The sequence below is a fragment of the Equus caballus genome, chromosome 5 (assembly GCF_041296265.1).
Source record: "Equus caballus isolate H_3958 breed thoroughbred chromosome 5, TB-T2T, whole genome shotgun sequence".
Classification (NCBI taxonomy): Eukaryota; Metazoa; Chordata; class Mammalia; order Perissodactyla; family Equidae; genus Equus; species Equus caballus.
Genome location: NC_091688.1, coordinates 101193541 through 101218096, shown reverse-complemented (window position 1 = coordinate 101218096; position 24556 = coordinate 101193541). Strand labels below are relative to the sequence as shown.

General features: G+C 38.6%; 1 protein-coding gene across 11 annotated transcripts in view; it reads left to right on the top strand.

The window, feature by feature from the left end:
* Window positions 1-24556, top strand: part of RAVER2 (ribonucleoprotein, PTB binding 2) — a 93913-nt gene that overhangs the window by 60512 nt on the left and 8845 nt on the right. For 7 of the 11 annotated variants that reach the window (XM_070267548.1, XM_070267542.1, XM_070267541.1 and 4 more), the window contains exons 10-11: window positions 7242-7353; window positions 8985-9121. In XM_070267548.1, the coding sequence (XP_070123649.1) occupies window positions 7242-7353; window positions 8985-9121 (249 nt within the window). Of the gene's footprint in view, window positions 1-7241; window positions 7354-8984; window positions 9122-9868; window positions 10637-18856; window positions 19014-24556 lie in introns of those variants that run through there. The other 4 variants (XR_011438903.1, XR_011438902.1, XM_070267544.1 and 1 more) reach the window with 2 other exon arrangements.

Genomic DNA, 24556 nt, shown 5'->3' with positions numbered 1-24556 from the left:
TAGTGTAGTTTTGATTTGCATTTCCCTGATGATTAGTGATGATGAGCATCTTTTCATGTGTCTATTGGCCATCCGTATATCTTCTTTGGAGAAATGTCTGTTCATGTCCCCTGCCCTTTTTTTGATCGGGTTGTTTGATTTCTCTGCCCACTTTTAATTGTGTTGTTCATTTTGTTGTTATTGAGTTTTACAAGTTCTTTTTATATTCTGGATATTAATCTCTTATCAGATACATGATTTGCAGATATTTTCTCCATTCTGTGGGTTTCCACTGTTGATAATTGACACCATCTTTTATAGTATCCTTTGATCCACAAAGGTTTTTAATTTTGAGGAAGTCCAATTTGTCTGTTTCTTTTCTTTTTTCCCCAACTTTACTGAGGTATGATTGACAAATAAAAATTGTATATATTTAGGTTGTACAATGTGATTTTCTAAAGGTGCACAGTGTGATGATTTAATATACCTATACATTGTGAAATTTTTACTACAATTGAGGTAATTAACACATCCGTCACCGCACATCACCTTTTGTGTGTATGGGGTGTGGGGAGAACATTTGAGATCTACTCTCTTAGCAAATGTCAAGTATACAATATGGTATTCTTAACTGTGTTCACCATGTTGTACTTTAGATCCCCAGAACTTACTCGTCTTATGACTGAAAGACTTGGGCCACCTTCTCCCCATTTCCCCCGCCCCCAGCCGTGGCAATCACCATTCTACAATTTGGTTCTATGAGTTTGACTTTTTTAGATTCCACATGTGAGATCATGTGTATTTGTCTTTCTCTGACTTATTTCTCTTAGCTTAATGTCCTCCAGGCCCCTCCATATTGTTGCAAACGGCAGGATTTGCTTCTTTTTTAAGGCTGAATAATATTCCAGTAAATATATATGTATACATTTTGTTTATCTATCAGTGAGCACATAGGTTGTTTTCATATCTTGGCTATTGTGAAGAGTGCCACGGTGAACATGGGAGGGCAAATATCTCTTTGAGAGAGTGACTTTATTTCCTTTGGATGTATACCCAGAAGTGGGATTACATATGGCAGTTCAGGGGTTTTTTGAGGAACCTCCACACTGTTGCCCATTATGGCTGTACCAATTTACATTCTCACCAACAGTGGACAAGGGTTTCCCTTTCTCCATGGACTTGCCAATACTTAGTACCTGTTGTCTTTTTGATAACAGCCATCCAAACAGGTGTGAGGGGATATTCATTGTGGTTTTGATTCGCATTTCCCTGATGATTAACGATGTTAAGCATCTTTTCTTGTACCTGTTAGCCATCTGTATGTCTTCTTTGCAAAAATGTCTCTTCAGATTCTTTGCCCATTTTTTAATTGGGTTATTTGTTTTTTGCTATTGAGTTGTATGAGTTCCTTATGTATTTTGGATATGAACACCTCAGATATGTGGTTTGCAAATATCTTCTCCCATTCCACAGGTTGCCTTTTCATTTTGTTGATTGTTTCCTTTGTGTGCAGAGGCTTTTTAGTTGGTGTAGTCCCACTTGTGTACTTTTTCTTTTGTTGCCTATGCTTTTGGTATTATATCCAAAAAATCATTGCCAAGACTGGTGTCAAGGAGATTTTTCCGTGTATTTTCTTCTAGGAGTTTTATGGTTTCAGGTCTTATATGTAAGTCTTTAATCTAATTTGGGTGAATTATTGTGTATGGTGTAACATCAGGGTCCAATCTGATTCTTTTGCATGTAGACATCCCAGTTTTCCCAGTACCATTTATAAAAGAGTCTATCTTTTCCCCATTGTGTATTCTTGGCATCTTTGTCAAAGATTAGTTGACCACATATGTGTGGGTTTATTTCTGGGCTCTCTATTCTGTTCATAGGTCAATGTGTCTGTTTTTATCCCGCTACTGTTTTGATTACTATAGCTTTGTAATATAGTTTGAAGTCAGGAAGTATGATGCCTCTAGCTTTGTTCTTTCTCAAGATTTCCCTGACTACTTGGAATTTTTTGTGGTTCTATACAAGTTTTAGGGTTATTTTTTTCTATTTCTGTGAAAAGTGTCATTGAAAATTTGACAGGGATTGCATTGAGTCTGTAGATGGCTTTGAGTAGTATGGACATTTTAACAATGTTAATTCTTGCAGTCCATGAACACAGGGTATCTTTCCAATTATTTGTGTCCTTTTCCATTTCTTTCATCAGTGTTTTATAGTTTTCAACGTACAGATCTTTTACCTCCTTGGTCAAATTTATTCCTAAGTATTTTATTCTTTTTGGTGGTATTGTAAATGTGATTTATTTCTTAGTTTCTTTTTCAAATAATTCGTTGTTAGTAAATAGAAATGTAACTGATGCGAACAAAAACGATTTAACTTGTCCTTTCTGATTTGGAGACTGTTTACTCCTTTTTCTTGCCCAGTTGCTCTGGCTAAGACTTCCAGCACTATGTTGAATGAAAGGGGTGAGAGTGGGCATCCTGGTCTTGTTCTTGATCTTAGAGGAAAATCTTTCAGCTTTTCACCATTGAGTATGATGTTAGCTGTGGGCATGTCCTTTATGTATGGCCTTTATTATTTTGAGGTACATTCCCTCTATGTCCAGTATTTTGAGAGTTACTTTTATCATGAAAGGATATTGAGTTTTGTCCAGTGTGTTTTCTGCATCTATTGAGATGATCGTCTGGTTTTTGTCCTTCATTCTGTTAAGGTGGCACATCACATTTATTGATTTACATGTGTTGAACCATCCTTGTATTCCAGGGATAAATTTCCACTCGATCATGATGTACAATCCTTTTAATATGTTGTTGAATTCGGGTTTCTAGTATTTTGTTGAGGATTTTTGCATCCACGTTCATCAGGAATATTGGCCTGTAATTTTCTTTTCTGATAGTGTCCTTGTCTGGCTTTGGTATGAGGGCAGTGCTGGCCTTATAAAATAAGTTAGGACTGTTCCTTCCTCTTCAGTTTTTTTGGAGATTTTTAGAAGGATTGGCATTAATTCTTCTTTAAATGTTTGGTAGAATTCACCAGTGAAGCCATCTGGTCCTGGGCTTTTCATTTTTGGGAGGTTTTTTATTGCTTCTTACTAATTATCTGTTCAGATTATCTATTTCTTCATGATTCAGTCTTGGTAGGTTGTATGTTTCTAGGAATTTATCCAGTTTTTCTAAGTTACCCAATTTATTGGCATATGTTTGTTGATAGTCTTTTGTGATCCTTTGATTTCTGTGGTATCAGTTGTAATGTCTCCTTTTTCATTTATAACTATTTATTTGAGTCTTCTCCTTTTTTCTTGGTTAGTCTAGCTAAAGGTTTGTCTATTTTTCTTTTCAAAGCACTGACACTTAGTTTCATTGATCTTTCTAGTCTCTATTTCATTTATTTCTGCTCTAATCTTTATTATTTCCTTCCTTCTGCTAATTTTGGGCCTAGTTTGTTCTTTTTCTGGTTCCTTGAAGTGTAAAGTCAGGTTGTTTATTTGAGCTTGCTCTTTTCTGTTCATTTAGGCATTTATTGCTGTCAACTTCCCTCCTAGAACTGCTTCTGCTGCATCCCATAGGTTTTGGTATGTTGGGTTTCCATTTTTATTTGTCTCAAGATACTATTTGATTTCCCTTTTGATTTCTTTTATGACCCATTGGTTGTTCAGGAGTGTGTTAATTTTGACATACCTGTGAATTTTCCAATTTTACTCCTGATGTTGATTTCTAGTTTCATACCACTGTGGTCAGAATGATACTGGGTATGATTTCAATATTCTTAAATTTGTCAAGACTTGTTTTGTGGCCAAACATATGATCTATTTTTAATTGTTTTTGCTTCTGCTTTTGGTGTCATATCTAAGAAATCATTGCCAAATCCAGTATCATGAAGCTTTCCACCTAAACTTTTAAGAGTTTTGTAGTTTTAGCTCTTACTTTTAGGTCTTTGATCCATTTTGAGTTAATTTTTGCATATGGCGTTGGGTCCACTTACTCATTTACATGTGAACATCCAGTCTTTCCAGCACTTTTATTGAAAAGTCTTCACACTCCTGTTGAAAATCATCTAACCGTATATGCAGGAGTTTATTTCTGGGCTCTGTATTCTATTCTCTTGGTTTAAACTTCTGTTTTTATGCCAGTACCATACTGTCAAAATGACTGTAGATTTGTAGTAAGTTTTGAAGTCAGAAAGTGTGAGCCCTCTTTTCTTGTTCTTCTTTTTTTTTTCTGAGAAAGATTGGCCCTGAGCTAACATCTGTTGCCAATCTTCCTCTTTTTGCTTGAGGAAGATTCGCCCTGAGCTAACATCAGTGCCAGTCTTCTTCCATTTTGTATGTGGGTCACTGCCACAGCATGGCCACCAACAGGTGTTGTATGTCTGTGCCCGAGAACTGAACCTGGGCCACCGAAGTGGAGCATGTCAAACTTAACCACTAGTCCATGGGGCTGGCCCACATTCTTGTTCCTCTTTTTCACCTTTCTCAAGATTGTTTCAGCTGTTTGGAGTCCCTTGGGTCCTCCATATGAATTTTAGGATGGATTTTTATATTTCTGCAGAAAAAGTTGGAATTTTGGTAGGGATCGTATTGAATTTGTAGATCAGTTTGGGTAGCATCAACATTTTAACAATATCAAGTCTTCCAATCCATGAACTTCTCTCTCCATTTATTTATGTCATCTTTAATTCTTTCAGCAATGTTTTGGAGTTTTCAGTGTATAGTTATTTCTCTTCTTTGGTTCAGTTAATTGCTAAGTATTTTATTCTTTTTGATGCTGTTGTAAATAGAATTGTTTTCTTAATTTTCTTTTTTTGAGATTGGCACCTGAGCTAACATCTGTTAGCAATCTTCTTTTCTTTTTTTTTTTCTTCTTCTCCCCAAAGGCCCCCAGCACATAGTTGTATATTCTAGTTGTAGGTCCTTCTGGTTGTGCTATGTGGGACGCCGCCTCAGCATGGCCTGATGAGTGGTACCATGTCTGTGCGCAGGATCTGAAGCGGTAAAACCCCGGGCCGCTGAAGTGGAGCACATGGACTTAACCACTTGGCCATGGGGCTGGCCCCTGTTTTCTTAATTTTCTTTTGGGATTGTTCTTTGTTAGTGTATAGAAACGCAACTGATTTTGGTGTGTTGATTTTGTATCCTGCAACTTTGCTGAATTTGTTTACTAGTTACAGCAGTTTGTGTGTGTGTATAATCTTTGGGGTTTTCATGTCAATTGCAAAGAGAGAATTTTACTTCTTCCTTTCCAATTTGGATGCCTTTTATTTCTTTTTCCTGCCTAATTTCTCTAGCTAGAACTTTAAATACTGTGTTGAACAGAAGTGGTGAAAGCAAGCATCCTTGTTTTTTTCTTGATTTTAGAAGGAAAAGTTTCAGTCTTTCACCATTGAGTATAATGTTGGCTTTTCACATATGACTTTTTTCATGTTAAGGTAGTTTCCTTCTATTTCTAGTTTGTTGAGGGTTTTGAATATTAAACACGAAAGTGTTTCGAATTTTGTCAAATGCTTTTTCTGCATCGTTTGAGATGATGATGTGGTTTCCCTCCCTTCATTCTGTTAATGTGGTGTGTTATGTTGAAATTCGATTTTTCTATGTTGAATCATCCTTGCATTCTAGGAATAAATCCCAGTTGGTTATGGTGTATAATCCTTTTAATAATCTGCTGAATTTGGTTTGCTAGTGTTTTATTGATGCTTTTTGCATCAGTATTCATAAGGGATATTGGCCTATAGTTTCCTTTTCTGGTAGTGTCTGTCTGGCATCAGTACTAGGGCAGTGCTGCTCTCACAGAGTGAGTTAGGAAGTATTCTCTCTTCTTCAATTTTGTGGGAGAGTTTGAGAAGGATTAGTGTTAGTTCCTCTTTAAATGTTTGGTAGAATCAAATATCCAGTGCAGCCATTTGGTCCAGAGCTTTTCATCGTTGGGAGACTCTGTATTTATTTCTTTTTAAAAGTTTATAAGTGATTTTCATGCATGGCTAGAGCTGAGACCCCCTGAAAGCATGTAATCTGAGTACTTTAGAAACACAATTTGAGAGTTCTTTGCTGGCTGCCTTTCCTCCTTCAATCATTGGATTTCTCTGGGGTGTTGTCCTTTCTCGTGCTATATGCTTTCCTTTGGCGTATAGCTAATGGTTTTAACTCCCACCTATAATCTTATGGTTCCATCCTAGATTTCTCTTGAGCTGTCTTTACCACTAGAGTGTGAATTTCTTAAGGGCTAGGATTCCTGTCTTACGCACTTTAGTGATAGCAGTGCCTACTACAGTGCCTGGAGCATAGAAGTATTCCGTAAACATGTGTGAATGAAGGAATATGTCTGCATCTGTGATCTGCATATCATAAGCAAATCTGGACTTCTTTGGGGCTTATGAAGATGTGTAAGACAGATCTTCTGTCCAAATACAATCACAGTGGCCAGATAAGGAACAAATGTAAGGAGCTCTGGCTCTCAAATATGGAAATCAGCGTTTGAGACTATACTTCCTTCATTCTGTTCAGGGTACAAAATAAAAATTAATTTAAAATGAAAACTTAGCTACTAGCTTTAACTATAGTAACCTGAATTGTGTCTTATTTTAAAATTTTTACCATCAGGGAGTGAAAGTAAAAAAATTCTGTCAGAAGAATATGAAATACGCTGAACAATAAGCCCATGATTTTTGTCTCCTGTTTTTCTGTTAAAGAAATACTACAATCCTTGCACCTAGTTATATAAAAATATACTGATATCATATATTTTCAAGAACTATGAATTTCTAGGATTATCATCTAAATGTGGAGTTGAATTTTATTAAATCCACTTATTTGTTTGGTATTATTTTTAGTACCAGAGATAACTAACTTTTGCCTTTGTCATTTGGCTGTGACCAGACAACATTAAATAAAAATCTTAATAAGAGAATGTTGATAACAGTATTTATGAAAATAAGGTATGGGATTTGTTTTTTCTTGCGAAGATGAATTCTCTCCTGGTTCATATGAGAAGGTTGTACAAAATCGCCTTTAATTCTCTTTCAGTTCTAAAGTTCTATGGTTCTAGAATAGTTAAAAAAAAAAACTAATTGGAAAATAATTGCAGGTGAATTGTGATAATTTTAATCAATATCCAGAAATCTTTCATAACTTTATATCTTCAAACATTAGGTTGCAGAAATTTTTATCACACTAGACTAGCTTTATTGAAGAATAAGAAGTATTTCTTTACTCTTTCTGCATTTTTATTTTCTTGTACCTCTTATTAAGTACCCACTCTTTTGTTTTTGATAAATAGGCTGCCTCTAAGAATCAGACTTCACTCTTGGGAGAACCACCCAAAGAAATTCGGCTCAGCAAAAATCCATACTTGAACTTGGCAAGTGTGTTGCCCAGTGTGTGCTTATCATGTAAGTGAGAGCTCAGTATTAGTATTTTAGAGTTTTATTGAACACTTCTGTAATGTTTTAATTTAATTTTTAGCTTAGTAGAAGCAAATAATGCCGATTGACCAATTAAAGCCTAAATTGTGACCCCAGTCCTCAAATTGAAAGAATAACTGAAATTAAGACACTTACCAGGCATTCTGTTTTATTTAAGGAAAACATCGTTTATAATATTTTATTAAGAATATAATCAATTTATTGAAGTGTTCTTGATTCATGGTTGAAAATAATTGGGTAGAGGAATTGTTTGACACACTGTAATTCTTTAAAGCAATACATATAGAGTCAAATTTCTAAAATAGAGGTTTTAAACCTCTAAGTAACCTAATATATCCAGAGGAATTGTAAAATACCCTCAAATATATGAGCTACTCATAATTGGCAGAAGTAGAATTCTCATTTGCTGTTTTGGAAGACCACCTCAGGCTTTCAATTAGTGTAAATTAACTATTAATTCAAATAGTTTTAAGAGAAAAGTCCCAAATGTGGGTGCTGTAGTGTAGGCACTAGGATATCCACTGCAACGTCGGCCGTCGACAGTGGAAACTGGAGAGTGCCATAATATTCATCAGCAGGAGAAGGGTTAAAAAATACATAGTTCAGCATAAATGGAATCCTATGCAACATTTTTTGTAATTAAGGGAGAGCTACAGGTACTAATATGAAATGATCTTGAAAGCAAATTGTTAATTGGAAAAAGCAAATGTATGCATAAAATGGGTCCATTTATATTTATTTAAAGCTGTAGTTTCCTAGATGTACATATTTGAATGTGTAAACATGTAAAGTAAATCTGAGAAAATAAATTCTAAACTCTTACCTCTGGGAAAAAGAATATGATTGAATGAAAAAAGATGAAAAATGAATCTTGTTTTTAATATACATTCTCTGTATTTTATGAAGTATGTTCTTGAGCTAAACATTAATGTGTAATTTTTTTTTAAAAGCCAGAAAAAATTTAATGTGCTTTTATTATACCTACTGTATTTTTATTTTTTAAAGATCGGCACCTGAGCTAACATCTGTTGCCAATCTTTTGTTTTTCTTCTTCTTCTTCTTCCCAAAGCCCCCCAGTACATAGTTGTATATCCTAGCTGTAGGTCCTTCGGGTTCTGCTATGCAGGACGCTGCCTCAGCATGGCTTGATGAGCAGTGCCATGTCCGTGCCCAGGATCTGAACCAGCGAAACCCTGGGCTGCTGAAGTGGAGTGCGTGAACTCACCCACTTGGCCACTGACCCCACCTACTGTATTTTTATCTGGTCTAAAAATTGATATTTGCAACTATTGCATTAACAAGAATGGTTAATTTACATTTTGTATGCCTTGTTTTAGAGTTTAGACATATATATTTAAAATGCTTCGATAAAAATTATTTACCCATGGGGCAAGCTTCCATTTTCAGTTGTTTTAAATGAACAAGATAATATCATGTACTATGTATTGTTCCCCTGGGATAATAAATATAGATGTTTATTGGTAAACTAAATTTTATGTTCTGTTTGAGAATATGCTGAAATTAACAAGTTTTGTGCGCTGTTCATAATTTATAATAAAACAACCGATCTAAAATATATGTATTGATTTTGCCTTTAGCCCCTGCAAGTAAAGCCACTCTACAGAAGAGTGGAATTGCCAGCAGCATCCTGGATGCAGTCCCTCAGGGAAGCGAACCCCAGCACGCGCTGGAAAAGTGTAGTGCTTATTCTCAGCCTTTTGCTGACTGTGCACAGGTAAACGATTCCCAGGTTTTGATGATATATAGAAATAGATAGTTCAACTATATATGTAGTTGGTTCAACTATACATTGAGGTCACTGAGTGTGAAACTGGTTCCTGTGATATGATAGGAGAGTGAAGTTGCACTGATCTACACAATGTTTCTTGCTCACTGTTTGGAATTTAAGGACGTGTTCGAGAGATTAAGTATCATTTTTGCACTCGATGTTTACCTCTCACTGTTTATTCTAGTGGTCTGCAAGCTACAGACCAAATCCAGCCCACCACATGTTTTGTAAATAAAGTTTTATTGGAATACGGCCACGTCCATTCGTTTATGTATTGTCTGTGGTGCGGTTGTGCAACACTGGCAGAGCTGAGTAGTTACAACAGAGACTGTACAGCCCGCAAGATTAAATATTTGCTATTTAGCTCTTTACAGAAAAACTCTGCTGACCTCTGGTTTACACCAGTGTTGACCTTATGACTAAGAAAGCCGAGGGAATGCCTCTGTTCTTTACCACTGCTTATGAATGTAGGAGCTTGGTCATGATTACAGGCACTATGATGCTCACTTTCAAATCAGTCAGTCAATCAATATCATAAAAAGCATTATATTCAAAAGATGTACTGTGTCATTACTTAAATACGTCAATTTTGCTTAGTGGCGTAAGCTGAGAGTCAATATCATGTTAGCAGTGTGTGGTTATGTGCTCCTAAGAGTCTCATAATTAACAATTTGATTCTTTCTTATTTCTCAGAGCAGTCAGCTGCTTCTCAGCTCTGTCCAGTTGGTAGGAGAAATGCCTCCACCTTGATTTCCCTGGAGCAGCTGTGTTTGCCTCACCTGTCTCTAATAAACTTAGAAAAGAAAGCCTGTGCGAATTCACTTAGAACAGTTGATGCCTGATGCTTTTATGAGAGGGTCCTAGAAACCCAAGTCAAATAGATTCCGTAGAAATGGCGCAGCTGGATATTAGCAAAATATGTAATAAAGTCTCTTATACACGTGTGGAAAAGGTGGAGAGAAATAGGCTGGAAGTTGATGTAATTAGGCGGCAACATCCCATATTTAAGGAACAGTAATGAATTGATACAGTCTGCAAGGCATTCGCTTATATTTTTCATAAGACTCCATCTTTGTTCCTTGTTAGTTGACATTTTAAGTAATGACTTAGATAAGGACCTTAATCGTATGCTGCTTATATTTACAGGTGACAAAAGCTAAGGAAATTATCAGGGATGTGTTAAATTATGTATGAATATTTATAGTTGTGAAAAATTAGAAACGACCTAAATTTCCAACAATTTATAAGACTAAGTAAACAAATTCTATCATTTTATCCCAGGAAATACAATGCCAATATTAAAAATCATGTAAAACAATATGTAAACACATGGTGAATGTTTCATAATCTGCTTTTAATCTTAAAAATTTATATAGTCCTGTACAAGTCTAATTTTTTTGTCTCTTTACAAGGAACAAAATTTATGAACAGGAGGATGCACAATAAATTTTTAAAAATGTAGTTATGTGTATGATTTAAGTTTTAAGAGTTAATTTTTATACTCACCTTTTCCTTTCTTTTATTTCACTTTTGAAATTTGCCGTGCTTTTCCCATTGGCAGTTTTGCTTGTTAGATTGCTGTGGTTTGTTGTGTACTTATCATCTCCACAGAAAGACACTTTCCCACCCACACATGGAGAAAGTCTGTGATAAGCGTGACTTGCATGGCCAGCCTTCCTGCTGCCTCCGCAGCACCCCCTCCCCCCCCCCAGAGGGCCCGTGCCCCTCCCTGGACTGGGAGTCTGCTCGGGCAGTCCCTGCTGTTTCCTCATGCTTGTTCATCAAGTGAGATTTGTTCTCTCCTGTGTCCTTTCATCCCTATAAAGGCCGCTTAATTCAGTGCTGCTAAAGGAATAAAGCTCCTGGTAAAAGGTGGTTGTATTATAGGAGTTCTTCTACTGTTTCCACTGCTGGAATGAGGAAGAGGCCTCAGGGAAAGAAACCGTTTTTTGTTTTAACACTTGCTATGCACTTTGCAGTGTAAGCATTTAATCTTTCTGACAATCTTGTGAGATTTAGATAAACGAGTGGAAAAGCATAAAGGGGTAAATAATCTTTCCAGGTTCATGCAGTTAAACGATTTCTCCTTCGATTCCAAAGTCCACATTATTTTCATTGGGCCAGGAGAAGTTCCCTCAGGCATGGAAGTAGTGTCTCATCGAAACTGTGCGGTTGGTTGTTTTGTGTTGCTGCTTTGCATAAGGATGGGGAGAGACAGATATGTCATGATACAGGTGGATATGATAATCCTTGTTTCCAAGAAAACTATCACACTTAAAAATCCTAATTGGCATTCCAATATTGGTGAAGTGGCTTGTGTCAGATTATCCTTCCTGCAGATAATTGTTATTGCAATTGTGTTGCATAGGAAACAAAAACAACTATGTGGAGGCCTGGAGATTGAGCAGAAGCAGGCAGGAACTGAAGGAGAGTCAGTCAATGAGAGAGGGGGACTGCCGTGGATGAGACTTGCGTGTCTGTGGCCTTTTGCCTCCCGCCACCCCCCTGGTCTGTGCAGAAGGTGCAGTCTTGCTGGCTGATGGAATCAGGACAGAGTTCAGCACTGTCAGCAGGATGGAAAAGTAGGGGGAATCCCAGGAAGAGGGGGCTGCAGAGAAGGAGCCTCAAAATCTCTGTGTGAACTCAGCCCAAATACACTCGACTGACTCCTGAGCTGTGTGTGAGGGAGACCCCAGCACAGCTGGTGGGAAACAACGGCTGGAAGGCTGAGGCCCGTGGAAACCTTCAGCTCTTCCTCAGCACGGACCGGACAGCTTGAAATCTGAGTTCAGAGAAGTTCACTCCTTACAACAAAAATAACAGTCTCCAGAGAGAGATTATACAATCCATAGTCTTTACAATGTATCATCCACAAGGTCCAGTAAACAAAAATAACTCGACAGTTGGAGAAACAAAAATGTGACTCACGATTAAGAGGAAAAGCAATTAATAGAAACTCACCCGAAGATGACCCAGATATTGGTCTTAGTGGACAAAGATATTTAAAACAGCTATTATAAATATGTTCAAGAACTTAATGGAAAATAAGGTCAAAATGAACAGATAGGGAATTTCAGGAAAAAATTTAAAAAGATGTATAAAAACTCTAGAACTGAAAAGTACAGTATGAGGGAAAAAAATACACTGGATGGGCTTAGCAGAAGATTGGAAAAAGCAGAAAAAAGGTTCAGTTAGCATAAAGACAAGTCAAAAGAAACAATTCACCCTGAAGAACAGAGAGATTGAAAACCAATGAACAGATCCTCAGGGACCTGAGGGACAATATCAAGCAGTTTAAAATAAGTGTAATTGGAGTCCCGGGAGGAGAGGAGAAAGATAAGTGGGGCATAAAATATTTGAAAAAATAGTGGTAAAAATTTCCCCAAATTTGGTTTAAAAATGTACAGATCTAACAGGCTCAGAGTCCCTGCAAAGCAGGATAAATAAAAACAAAATTTTATCTAGGCAGATTAGTTAATATGCTGAAAACCAAAGTTTTAAAGAGATTATCTTGAAAGCAACCAGATAAAAATAACTCAGGCACCTTATCTTAAGACAGAGTTTCTTGGCTTTGGTGCTGTTGACCTTCTGGGCTGGATAACTCTCTGTGGATAATTCCCTGTACATTGTAGGATGGTTAGCAGCTTCCTTGTCTTATGCCCGTTAGACTGCCCCTCATTCAGAACAACTGTGTTAAAACAACTGGTAAATATGTGGGTAAATCAAAAAGACTATGTATTTTCTCTTCTCTTAATTTATTTAGAATCAAAATTATAACATTGCATTGTGGGGTTTATAATGTATGTAAATATAACATCTTTGACATCAAGAGTATGAAGGACAGTATGGAGTGAATGAAATTATGTTTATAGGGTTATTACATTTTACATGGAGAACAATATGAACTCTAAAGAGACCGTGCTAAGTTATGGAGTGCATATTGTAATCCATAGAGCAACCATTTAAAAATGCACAGAAGTATAGCTAAGATATCAATAGTTTAATTACAGTGGAATTCTGAGAAGATTTGATTAAACCAAAAAATGTCATGAAAGGAAAAATAAAACAATTAAGATGAATAGGAAACAAATAGTTGGGTTAGATCACAATTGAATTATGATAATAGTTAAATGAAAATGGACTACATGCTCCAATTAAAACAAAGAGATTGTCAGAACAAGGCAAGAACGTACACTTTTACCACTTCTGTTCAACATTTGACTGGAAGTGTTAGTGCAAAAAGGTTTTTAAAAAAGGCATGAACTAGGAAAGGAAAAGTAAAAATGTCTGTCTTTGCAAATGATGTGATTGTTTACATGAGAAATCCTTACGAGTCTAAAAAGCAGCCACTAAGGCTTTGCAAAGTCGCAAGAAAGAAGGGCAAGATGCAAAAATGAATTCTATTTCTATATACTAGCAACAAACAATTAGAAAATAAAGTTTTTAAAAATTTCCATTTCCAGTAGCATCAAACATGAAATACATAGTAACAAATTAACAAAAGATTTGTAAGAACTCTACAATGAAAACTACAAAAACTGCAGAGAGAAATTAGATGCCAGTGAATGAAGACAGACAGCCCTGGTTGCCTAGTGGTTAAGGTTTGGCGCTCTCACTGCCATGGCCTGAGTTTGTTTCCATCCAGGGGACCACACCACCCATCTGTCAGTTGTCATACTGTGGAGACTGCATGTTGCTGTGATGCTGAAAGCGCTGCCACTGGTATTTCAAATATCAGCAGAATCACCCATGGTGGACAGGTTTCTGCAGAGCTTCCAGACTAAGACAGACGAGAAAGAAGGATCTGGCCACCCACTTCTGAAAAAATTTGCCATGAAAACCCTATGAATAGCAATGGAGCCTTGTCTGATACAGTGCTGGAAGGTAAGAGACGGTGTAAAAGACAAGGCAGGGCTCCGCTCTGCTGTACACAGGCTTGCTAGGAGTTGGAATCCACTCAGTGGCACTCACAATGAATGAAGAGCTATACCATGTACATGGATTGGAAGACTTATTATTGGTATGATATCAGTTCTCCACAAATTGATCTATAGATTCAGTGCAATCCCAACCAATTTCTTGGCAGCTTTTTTCTTAAATAGAAATCAACAAGCTGATTTTTCAAATTTATATTGAAATACAAAGGAACCACACTACCCAAAACAATCTTGTAAAAGAATGAAGTTGGAGGACGTCCTCTATGTGACTTCAAGATTTATTATAAAGTCATAGTAGTCAAGACAGTGTGGTGTTGGCATAATGATAGGCAAATAATCAGTAGAATAGAATAGAGTCCAAAAATAGGCTCATACTTAAATGGTAAATTGAGTTTTGACGAAGATGCTAAAATAATTCAATAGGTAAAAAATAGAAGTGTTGTCAGAACAATTGATTATGCATACTGGAAAACATAAGCCCTGAGTCTTGCCTCATACTCTAAAATTAATTTGCAATATATCGTAAGTCTAAATGGAAAATCCAAGCCACAGATGACATCATAATGGCACACTAAGAACCTCCGTTCTCTCCTCTATAAAAGCATCGATAAAACAGGGATAGATTATCAGAATCAACTTTGACGGAACTCTGGATATTAACTAAAGGCTTGCAACAACCTGGGGAGCATTTATTCAAGGAAAACAGCTGAATATTGGTAAGAACAGCTAGCTTTATGGTCTTTTAAACATTCTCCTGTCTCTTTCCAACAGCCCATACTCACAGTGAAAGCCAGGAAGCTGGCAGCCCCCAGAGGGGGCAAGAAGGGGTTGGAGCCCCCACAAAGCCTCATTCTCAGAGAACTGTCATCGTTTGGCCTATCTGCTGGTTCTCTGAAAGACCCCACTTGCAAGGCTGTTTTTATTTGACCTGACTCAGAGCTTGTCCAGTGTGGAAAGCTTTTTCCCCTCAGGGGAGTTTGTTGAAAACACTTAGAGGAAATTGCTTAACTTTGTGGCTGCCTGAGGTTGCAGATAACATTTGGGGCAAAGAATCAGCTAACCAAAAAGCATTAAAGGAAAGTCAGGGGAAGTAGATGCTCACAGGGGCTTTGAAAATCTCGGACATATTCCTGGGAATCTTACATGGCTGTGCCCATGTATATAGGACTCTGTGCATGCTTGGGAGACCTGAGAGGCCCCAAGCTCTACTCATAGAAGCAGAGCTTAACGCAAAGTTGTCAGCTGTCTGGCTGAGTGTTGAAGGCATGGCCCAACACACACAGAGCCCCTCAGCCAAGTCTAGGAGACTTATTGGTTCAAGGTGTTCAAGGGAATCTGTCCAGTCATTAGCTGACCACTAAGCCAATGGAGTAGTCGTCAGTGACCACACACAACAAAGATTACAGACTTTACATAATTAGTTCTGAAAAGTCACTAAACAAACAACAATGAAACAGCAATAACAACAAATTTTGAAGAGGCAGTACAATCTGATTTCCAGAGTTGCCACCTTATATTATTTTAAATGGCCAGTTTTCAACAAAAAGTCATGAGACATGCAAAGAAATAAGTAAGTATGGCCCATAAACGGGAAAAAGCAATAAATAGAAGCTGTCTATAAGGAAGCTCAGACATTGGACTTACTAGACAAAGCCTTAAGTCACTTATTTTAAATATGTTCGAGGAATGAAAGGATACCACATCTAAGGAACTAAAAGAAAGTGGGGGAACAATGTCTCACCAAATAGAAGATATCAATATGGAGACAGAAATTATAAAAAACAAATAGAAATTCTAGATTTGAAAAGTACAATAACTGAAATGAAAAATTTTCTGGAGCACAGCCGCAGACTTGAACGGGCAGAAGAAAGAATCAAATGTTTGGAAGATTGGTCGATGGAGATTATCCAGTCTGAAGAATAAAAAGAATAAAGAATGAAGAAAGATGAACCACAACAAGTGTTGGCAAGGATGTAGAGAAATTGGGACCCTCATCCATTGCTGGGGGGAACGTGAAATGGCGCAGCTGCCTTGGAAGACAGTTTGGCACTTCCTCAAAATGTTAAACACAGTTACTGTGCAACCGAGGTTTATACCCAAGGGAACTGAAATGTATGTCCACACACAACCTTGTATGTGAATTTTCATCGCAGTATGGTTCAGAATAGCCGAAAAAGGAAACCACTCAAATGTCCATCAGTTAATGAATGACTAAACAAGATGTACTATATCCACGCAATGGAATAATTTTCAGCTATAAAAGGATTGGAGTACTGATCTTTGTCACAACATGGATGAGTCTTAAAAACGTTATGCTAAGTGAAATAAGCCAGATACAAAAGGTCAAATATTATATGATTCCATTTATATGAAATGTCAAGAATAGGCAAATCCATGAGAAAGCAAATAAATCATGGTTACTAGGGGCCAGAGGAAGTGAGAGCTGTGGAGTGACTATTAACAGGTGCAACCTGTCTTTTTCGAGTGATGAAAATGCTCTGGAATTAGATTGTGCTAGTTGCACAGCCTTATGAATATCAACAAATATTGGACTCCATTTTATTTTATTTTTTATTTATTTTTTTTGAGGAAGATTAGCCCTGTGCTAACATCTGCTGCCAATCCTCCTATTTTTGCTGAGGAAGACTGGCCCTGATCTAACATCCATGCCCGTCTTCCTGTATTTTATATGTGGGACACCTACCACAGCATGGCTTGTCAAGTGATGCTATGTCCGCACCTGGGATCCAAACCGGCGAACCCAGGGCCGTCAAAGTGGAACGTGGGAACCTAACCACTGCACCACCAGGCCGGCCCTTGGACTCTATTTTAAAAAACAAGCCTTAACTGCACTAAATGGAGGGTAGCTTTTTCATTCCGTGTTTTAGAGATCCTAAAAGCATTGAATGATAAGCGAACAAGTTAAATCAGTTATTCCAGATCTAGTTTAGTTAGAAGCCAGTTTAAAATGGGCTGCCTCTCCCATTTCTCTACTTATTACAATAATTATTGAGAATTGCCATCGAGCTGCAGTTATTAATTTTCTCCAAAGCTGCATTTCCTAAACACTTCAACTGTCATTGAGCAATCTTAAAGCAGAAAGAGATGTAGGTATTTTAAGACTTGCGGTGCACCCTCTCGCAGCGGTCACAGCATTGGAGTCAGCTGGGTCGTCGTGTTAGTTTGAATGTCCAAGCGGAGTTTGAAGTGCAGGCCCTGAGGGGGAGAGAAATAGGAACATCTGTGTCAGGCGGTGGGAGAAACCTACCTTAAGGGAGAAGGCTTTGAGCCAATTTGTTAAATATTTATTAAACACCTAAATCTAAGATCTAATTATCATCTGTGCAAAGGCCTCCCTTTTAGTGAAGTAGGTAAAACAGGTCAGAATTTCTCTTATGCAGCTTTTCAGTCTGATGTAGTCATTACTGTGAATAAGGTAAAGAATAACGTCGAGTCATTTCAGCGGTTTCCTGTGCCTGTTTCAGTGCTGGTTTGGGTTCCTCTGACGCCTGCTGGACGTTTGCACAGAGCCGCCCACTGCGCGCCGCTCTCGTGTTGCCCTTGGTTACAGGGGGTCTCTCCTGCCGGGGAGCCGACTGCCTGTTCCAGGGCTCAGCCACAGAGCGTGCGAGGGGATGGTGTGAAGAGCCGAGACGAAACAGTCGAAAGATGAACCACAAGGCCTGGGCGCCGCTCCGTCCTCTCATTGGAGCCCAATGCTGCCACCTCGTGGGCACGGGCTGCAGAGACTTGCCAGAAAGACGTGTGTGGACTGCGATCATCAGAGTCTTGTGACACACACTAACTTTATCAAATATATTTTAAAACCTAAACTTAATTTAAACAATAATTGTAGAACCACAGATTTTATGTTAACCCTGAGCAATAACTTGGAAGGTACTTTTAAAAAATGTTTTTTGCTGAGAACTGGAATTAAGGAAAGCCAGCTTTTGAGAGTTATTTAAAGTTGCCTTCATTCCTTTAAAATCTTTGTTTATAGGGGCCGGCCCCCTGGCTGAGTGGTTAAGTTCATGTGCTCAGCTTCGGCGGCCCAGGGTTTTGCCAGTTCGGATTCTGGGTGTGGACATGTCACTGCTCATCAGGCCACACTGAGGCGGTGTCCCACATGCCACGACTGGAGGGACCCGCAACTAGAATGTACAGCTATGTACTGGGGGGATTTGGGGAGAAAAAGCAGAAAAACAATTTTTAAATGTTTATAAACCAAATCAGTCTTGTTAATGTTCACAAAGATCAACAGAAGAAGAGTATACAGTATAAATAAATCTGAGGATAGTTTTGAATTGCTGTTCTGACAGTCTAATTTTTCAGAGGATTTTAATATTGTGTTTTGATTTTCTTTAAAGTGCTTACTAAACACTTAGATCTATAATTTGTATAACTTGCTATGCGGAAGCTAGTGAGGTGATCTGATTTTGCTTTTTTTAAATGTGGTCCGTCATCATTTGGAGAATCCATCTTTAAATTCAAAGTTAGGACAGCATTACTGATATGAAGAAAGGCAAGTAGCTGAGAGGCAAAAGTTAATATGAAAATTGAAAACATCCGTGCATTTGTATGTGAGGAAGAGACACTGGATTATGACATCATTAATGTCACACAGTGAAGCATGTTGGTTTGAAAACATTTTTTAATAACTGGGGAAAAAAATTCTTTCAGTAAAATTTCAGAAATGAATTGTTTGATGCAGAAAAGATAATTGAATTAATTCGTGTTTCTCTAGGTCTGAGGTCTAAACGCTGGACTTGAAACTCTAGGAAAGGGAGGCGAGGGGTTTGCTTCCGATGTTAGAAGAGCTAGTGCCTGCTCGTTTTAGGTTCTCCATCCGGTCTAACTCCAGAACAGAGACAAGACGTAGAAAACGTAAAGCGGGGCCAAAGGTAAAGGCGAGACAGAGGGGTCCTCAAAAGAAGCCGAATTTTCAGGAAACCAGTTTGATTGTGTATCTGGGGGGACCTGCTAACTGGCTGCATTCCTTGCAGAAGAGGGTTGCTGATAAATATCTGTCATTTGGACTGGTAGCAGGTGACTGTCATCAAATTCATGTCAACAGTGACATATCCCAAAGGAGTCTCCCTGAGGATACTCAGGATTCCATTTTCTCGAATTCTTATGAGAGCTTTTCCTAGCCTTCACTTCAATCATTGGCATGAGCTTAAAAATTAAGCTTAAGAGACATGGTAAAGTATTAAATTTTGGCAGTCAAAAAATGAAATTGTGACATTCTTTTTCTATATTTACATGGAAATAAGAGAAAGTTTACGTTTACCTGAAAATAAAAAGATTTGCTTTGATTGAAGGAAGAAAATATGATTTCTTTTCTTTCTTTCTTTCTTTCTTTCTTTCTTTCTTTCTTTCTTTCTTTCTTTGTTTTTTTTGGTGAAGATTGGCCTTGAGGTAACATCTATTGCCAATCTTCCTCTTTTTTTTTCTCCCCAAAGCCCCAGTACACAGTTGCATATCCTGGTTGTGAGTCCTTCTGGTTCTTCTGTGTGGGATGCCGCCACAGCATGGCTTAAGTGGTGCTGGGCCCACGCCCGGGATCCAAACTGGTGAACCTGGGCCGCTGAAGTGGAGTGCATGAACTTAACCACTTGGCCACGGGGCCGGCCTCTGATTTCTTTTTTTAAATCCAAAAATAGCAACTGCATAGTTACAGATGGATTTCATAGTAAATGTGTAACAAAGATTGGATTTTTAAAAATAAGGCAGGTTAGAATAATGAAAAGAACACTGAACTGAGAAAAACTGGTTTGGATTCACAGCTCTAACATTGAATAGCCTTGTGATTTTAGCCAAGTCGCGTCACTTATCTGAGCTGCTCCTTCTCCTCGAGTCCATGGAGGTCAGAATTCCTCCTCTGCCTCTGCGCAGGGCTGGCGTCGTGACCCACTGTAGGGTGCCGTCGTGATTACGTTTATCAGTTGAGAGCTCTCCAGGTGTTCTGTGGCTTGGGTCTTTGGTTGACCTGACTTCCACCTGAATATCAGACGTGCAAGTCAGAACATTACAGCTTCTCTCCGAGTCTTTCCTTCCTCCAGTCTCTCCGAAGCATAAATGCCTGTCAAAAGCGTTTTTGCAGATTTTCAGAGTATTCCACTTTGTTCCTTCTCGCCGGTAGATTCCAGGTAAAGCTTTCAGTCGCGGGTAATCTGTATGCGTTTGCCCGCTTGCCTGTATGGAACAGCGTGGACAGTTCAGTGGCGTCCTGGCGAGACCTGCTAGTCCCTGTCGCCCCACTGCCACATTTCTCATGGAGCTGCTCGTCATCTTTCCAAAGTCCGGGACCACAGAGATCCTTCCCCGTGCGTAACCCTTAGCCTGGCCTTCAGACCCTCCGTGCCTGGGGCCACATGCCTTTGCAGCCTCCTGCTGCTCCTCTCTGCCAGGGACCAGCCCTGTGGCCGGGGGGCCCCTGCTTTCCTGCCTGTGCTCAGGCGCTTCCTTTCTTCTAGAAGGTCGTTCCCAGTCTCCTCGTGTGCGTGTCTGGCCTCGCCTCCAAATCTCTCCTCAGACGCCATCTCAAACCCTCCTCTCCCGTTCTGCCTTCTCTCCAAAAGCCCCAGCCCTTCATGTTTACTTCTCTTTTGGGGGGTCATCCTCTCCTTCTAGAATTCTGTTTTGTGCTTTTCTAACTTCCCCCTTCTAGGATGTGAGGTCAAGGATGGCACAGTTCAAGTTTCATTCATCTGGATAACCCCATAGCACACAGCCCAGTGACCTCAGTAGTTACTCTATGAACGAGTGGATATCTGTATCCTACAAATAATAAAAGTATTTGCTTGCTTTATACTCTTTCCTTCTTTTGTGGTTTTATTCTCTCTCTTTCTCTCTCTCCCTTTTTTTGGTGAGGAAGATTGGCCCTGAGCTAACATCTGTTGCCCACCTTCCTCTTTTTGCTTGAGGAAGATGGTCCCTGAGCTAACATCTGTGCCAATCTTCTTCTATTTTGTGTGTGGGACGCCACCACAGCGTGACTTGATGAGCAGTGTGTAGGTCCACTCCTGGGATCCGAACCTGCGAACCTTGTGCCGCTGACGTGCAGTACACGAACTTGACCACTGCACCGCCGGGCCAGCCCTATTTTCCCTTTTTTGATGTTTCTTTGATACAGACTTATTTCTCCCAGCACACTGAGCTTTGTTTCAGAAATCTTACGTCAACTATCATCATTTCCCATTTAACCCAACAGTGTTTGCACTAAAAGTGCAATATCTTTGACAGAGGGCCTCAGAAGAATTATCCTTCCCCAGTGTCATATGGGCTATCATGACATCCATGTTCATTTCCTCTTCTTACGAATAGTTCCTGCGCTGCTTGGTGAAGCTTTTTGCTGACCTCATACATCTCGGTTGGTTTGTGCTGTGAATGGTGAAGTACCATTGGGCAGTCCTGTGAATGAGAGCATCTCATAAATCTCCCACCTGGCTTCTAAGGATGAAGACAGTACAGAAAGGGAGGAGAAGTCAGGCTGTTGCTTTGCTTTATAGTAAGACATGAAGCATGGATTCTGCGTAGCAGGAAGAACCAGGGCAGGAAGTTGGAAGTGAGATTTCCAGATCCCAGAGGGAGGTCGTTATTGTTTCTCTCCCCTTATCTTTGAAAAATGAATTGGGTTATAAAAGAAGTAGCTTTTCAAAATTAAGCTAACTGATCAGGTAATAAGAAAGAGTCTTTAAGGCTTTGACGGTGTTAGTGGCTGTGGTCCAACACACAGTAAGGTCAGCAGACCAACAAAGAGACGCAAATGGAGAAGGCAGCTGAGGAGAACGATGAGGAGGCTTCATGGGGAGCAGAGGTCTGTGGGGGAGGCTGCGGCTGAGAGCTGAGCAGGCAGCCCTTCTCTGGGGTGGAATCTTCCTTTCTTACTGAGGTATGGTTGACATATAACATTCTATTAGTTTCAGATGTACGACGTGACTCACTGTTTGTATGTATTGCAGAATGGCCACAATAAGTGTAGTTAACATTCCATCACCACACAGTTAACAATTTTTTTTCCTACAATGATAACTTTGAGATTTACTCTATCAACTTTCAAATAGACAATAGAGCAGTATTAACTGTAGTCCCCGTGCTGTGCATTACAGCCTCATGACTCATTCTGTAACTGGAAGTTTGTTTTGACCCTCTTTACCCGTTTCAGCACCCTCCCCCACCCCCGCCTCTGGCAACCATCAGTCTGTTCACTGTATCTATGAGCTCAGTTTTTTAATTTTTTTTTTTTAGATTACACACATGAGAGAGATCATACGGTATTCATCTTTCTCTGTCGGACTGATTTCACTCAGCATAATGCCCTCAGGGTCCATCCAGCTTGTCCCAAGTGGCAGAATTTCCTTCTTTTTTATGGCCGAATAACATTCCATTGTATATATTTACCGCATTTTCTTTATCCGTCCATCCATCAGTGGACACTTAGTTTGCTTCCATATCCTGACTGTTGTAAATAACGCTGCAGTGAACAGGAGGGTACAGATATATTTTCAAGCTAGTGTGTTCATTTCCTTTGGATAAATACCCAGAGGTGAGGTGGCTGGATCACATGGCAGTTCTATTTTTAATTTTTTGAGGAAGCTTCATACTGTTTTCCGTAGTGGCTGCACCAGTTTACACTCCCACCAACAGTGCACAAGGGTTCCCTTTTCTCCCCGTCCTCGCCAACACTCGTTATTTTTTGTTTTGGTGATTATAGCCGTTCTGATGGGTGTGAGATGATAGCTCTCTGTGGTTTTGATTTGCATTTCCCTGATAATTAGCACCTTTTCATGTACCTAAAAATGTATATCTTCTTTGGAAAAATGTGTATTCAGATCCTCTGCCTAGTTTTTAAACCAAATTGTTTGTTTTTCTGCTATTGAGTTCTTTATATATTTTATATTTATATATATTAATCCCTTATCAGATATATGACTTGCAAATATTTTCTCCCATTCCATAGGTTGCCTTTTCATTTTGTTGATGGTTTCCTTTGCTGTGCAGAAGCTTTCTCATTTGATGTAATCCCATTTATTTATTTTTGCTTTGGTTGCCTTTGCTTTTGGTATTAAATCCAAAAAATCATCACCAAGACTGATATCACGGTGCTTACTGCTTATGTTTTCTTCCAGGAGTTTTATGGTTTTAGGGTTTACATTCAAGTCTTTAATCCAATTTGAGTTGATTTTTGTGTATGGTGTAAGATAATGGTCCAGTTTCGTCTTTTGCATCTGGCTCTCCAGTTTTCCCAAAACCATTTCTTGAAGACTTTTTCCCATTGTATATTCTTGACTCTTTTGTCATAAATTAATTGGCCATATATGCATGGGTTTATATCTGGGCTCTCTAATCTGTGTGTCTTGTTTTATGCCAATACCGTATTGTTTTGATTACTATAGGTTTATAATGCAGTTTGAAATCAGGAAGCATGATGCCTCCAGGTTTGTTCTTCTTTTTCAAGATTACTTTGGCTATTGAGGGTCTTTTGTGGTTCCATACAAATTTTAGGATTGTCTTATTTCTGTAAAACATGCTATTGGATTTTGATAGGGATTGTATTGAATCTCTAGATTGCTTTGGGTAGTATGGACATTTTAACAATTCTTCCAGTCCATGAGCATGGAATATCTTTCCATTTATCTGTGTCATCTTCACTTTCTTTCATCAGTGTCTTTTAGTTTTCAGTGTACAGGTCTTTTACTCCTTGGTTAAATTTTTTCCTAGGTATTTTATCCTTTTTGATGCAATTCTAAATGGGATTGTTTTCTTAATTTCTCTTTCTGATAGTTTATTGTTAGTGTAGAGAAACGCTACAGATTTCTGTATATGATTTTGTATCCTGCAACTTTATTGAACTTGTTTATTAGTTCTAACAGGTTTTGGTGGAGTCTTTAGGGTTTTCTATATAAAATCCATCATCAAAATTTCTATATAAAATCTGTCATCTGCAACTAGTGACAGTTTTACTACTTCTTTTCTGATTTGGATGCCTTTTATTTCTTTTTCTTACCTTATTGCTCTGGCTAAGACTTCTAATAATATGTTGGATAAAAGTGATGAGGGCAGGCATCTTTATCTTACTCCTGATATTTGTAGAAAAGCTTTTGGCTCTTCACCGTTAAGTATGATATTAGCTGTGGGCTTGTTATATATGGCCTTTATTACATTCAGGGCCATTCCCTCTTTACCCACTTGTTGAGATATTTTTTAATCATAAATTGATGTTGAATTTTGTCAGATCCTTTTTCTGCATCTATTGAGATAATCATGAATTTTATCTTTTATTTTGTTGACGTGGCATATCACGTTGACTGATTTGTAGATGTTGAATTACCCTAGCAGCTTGGAATCTCACTTGATCATGGTGTCTGATCTTTGTAATGTATTGTTGAACTTGGATTGCTAGTGTTTTGTTGAGGATTTTTGCCTTTGTTTGTCAGGGATA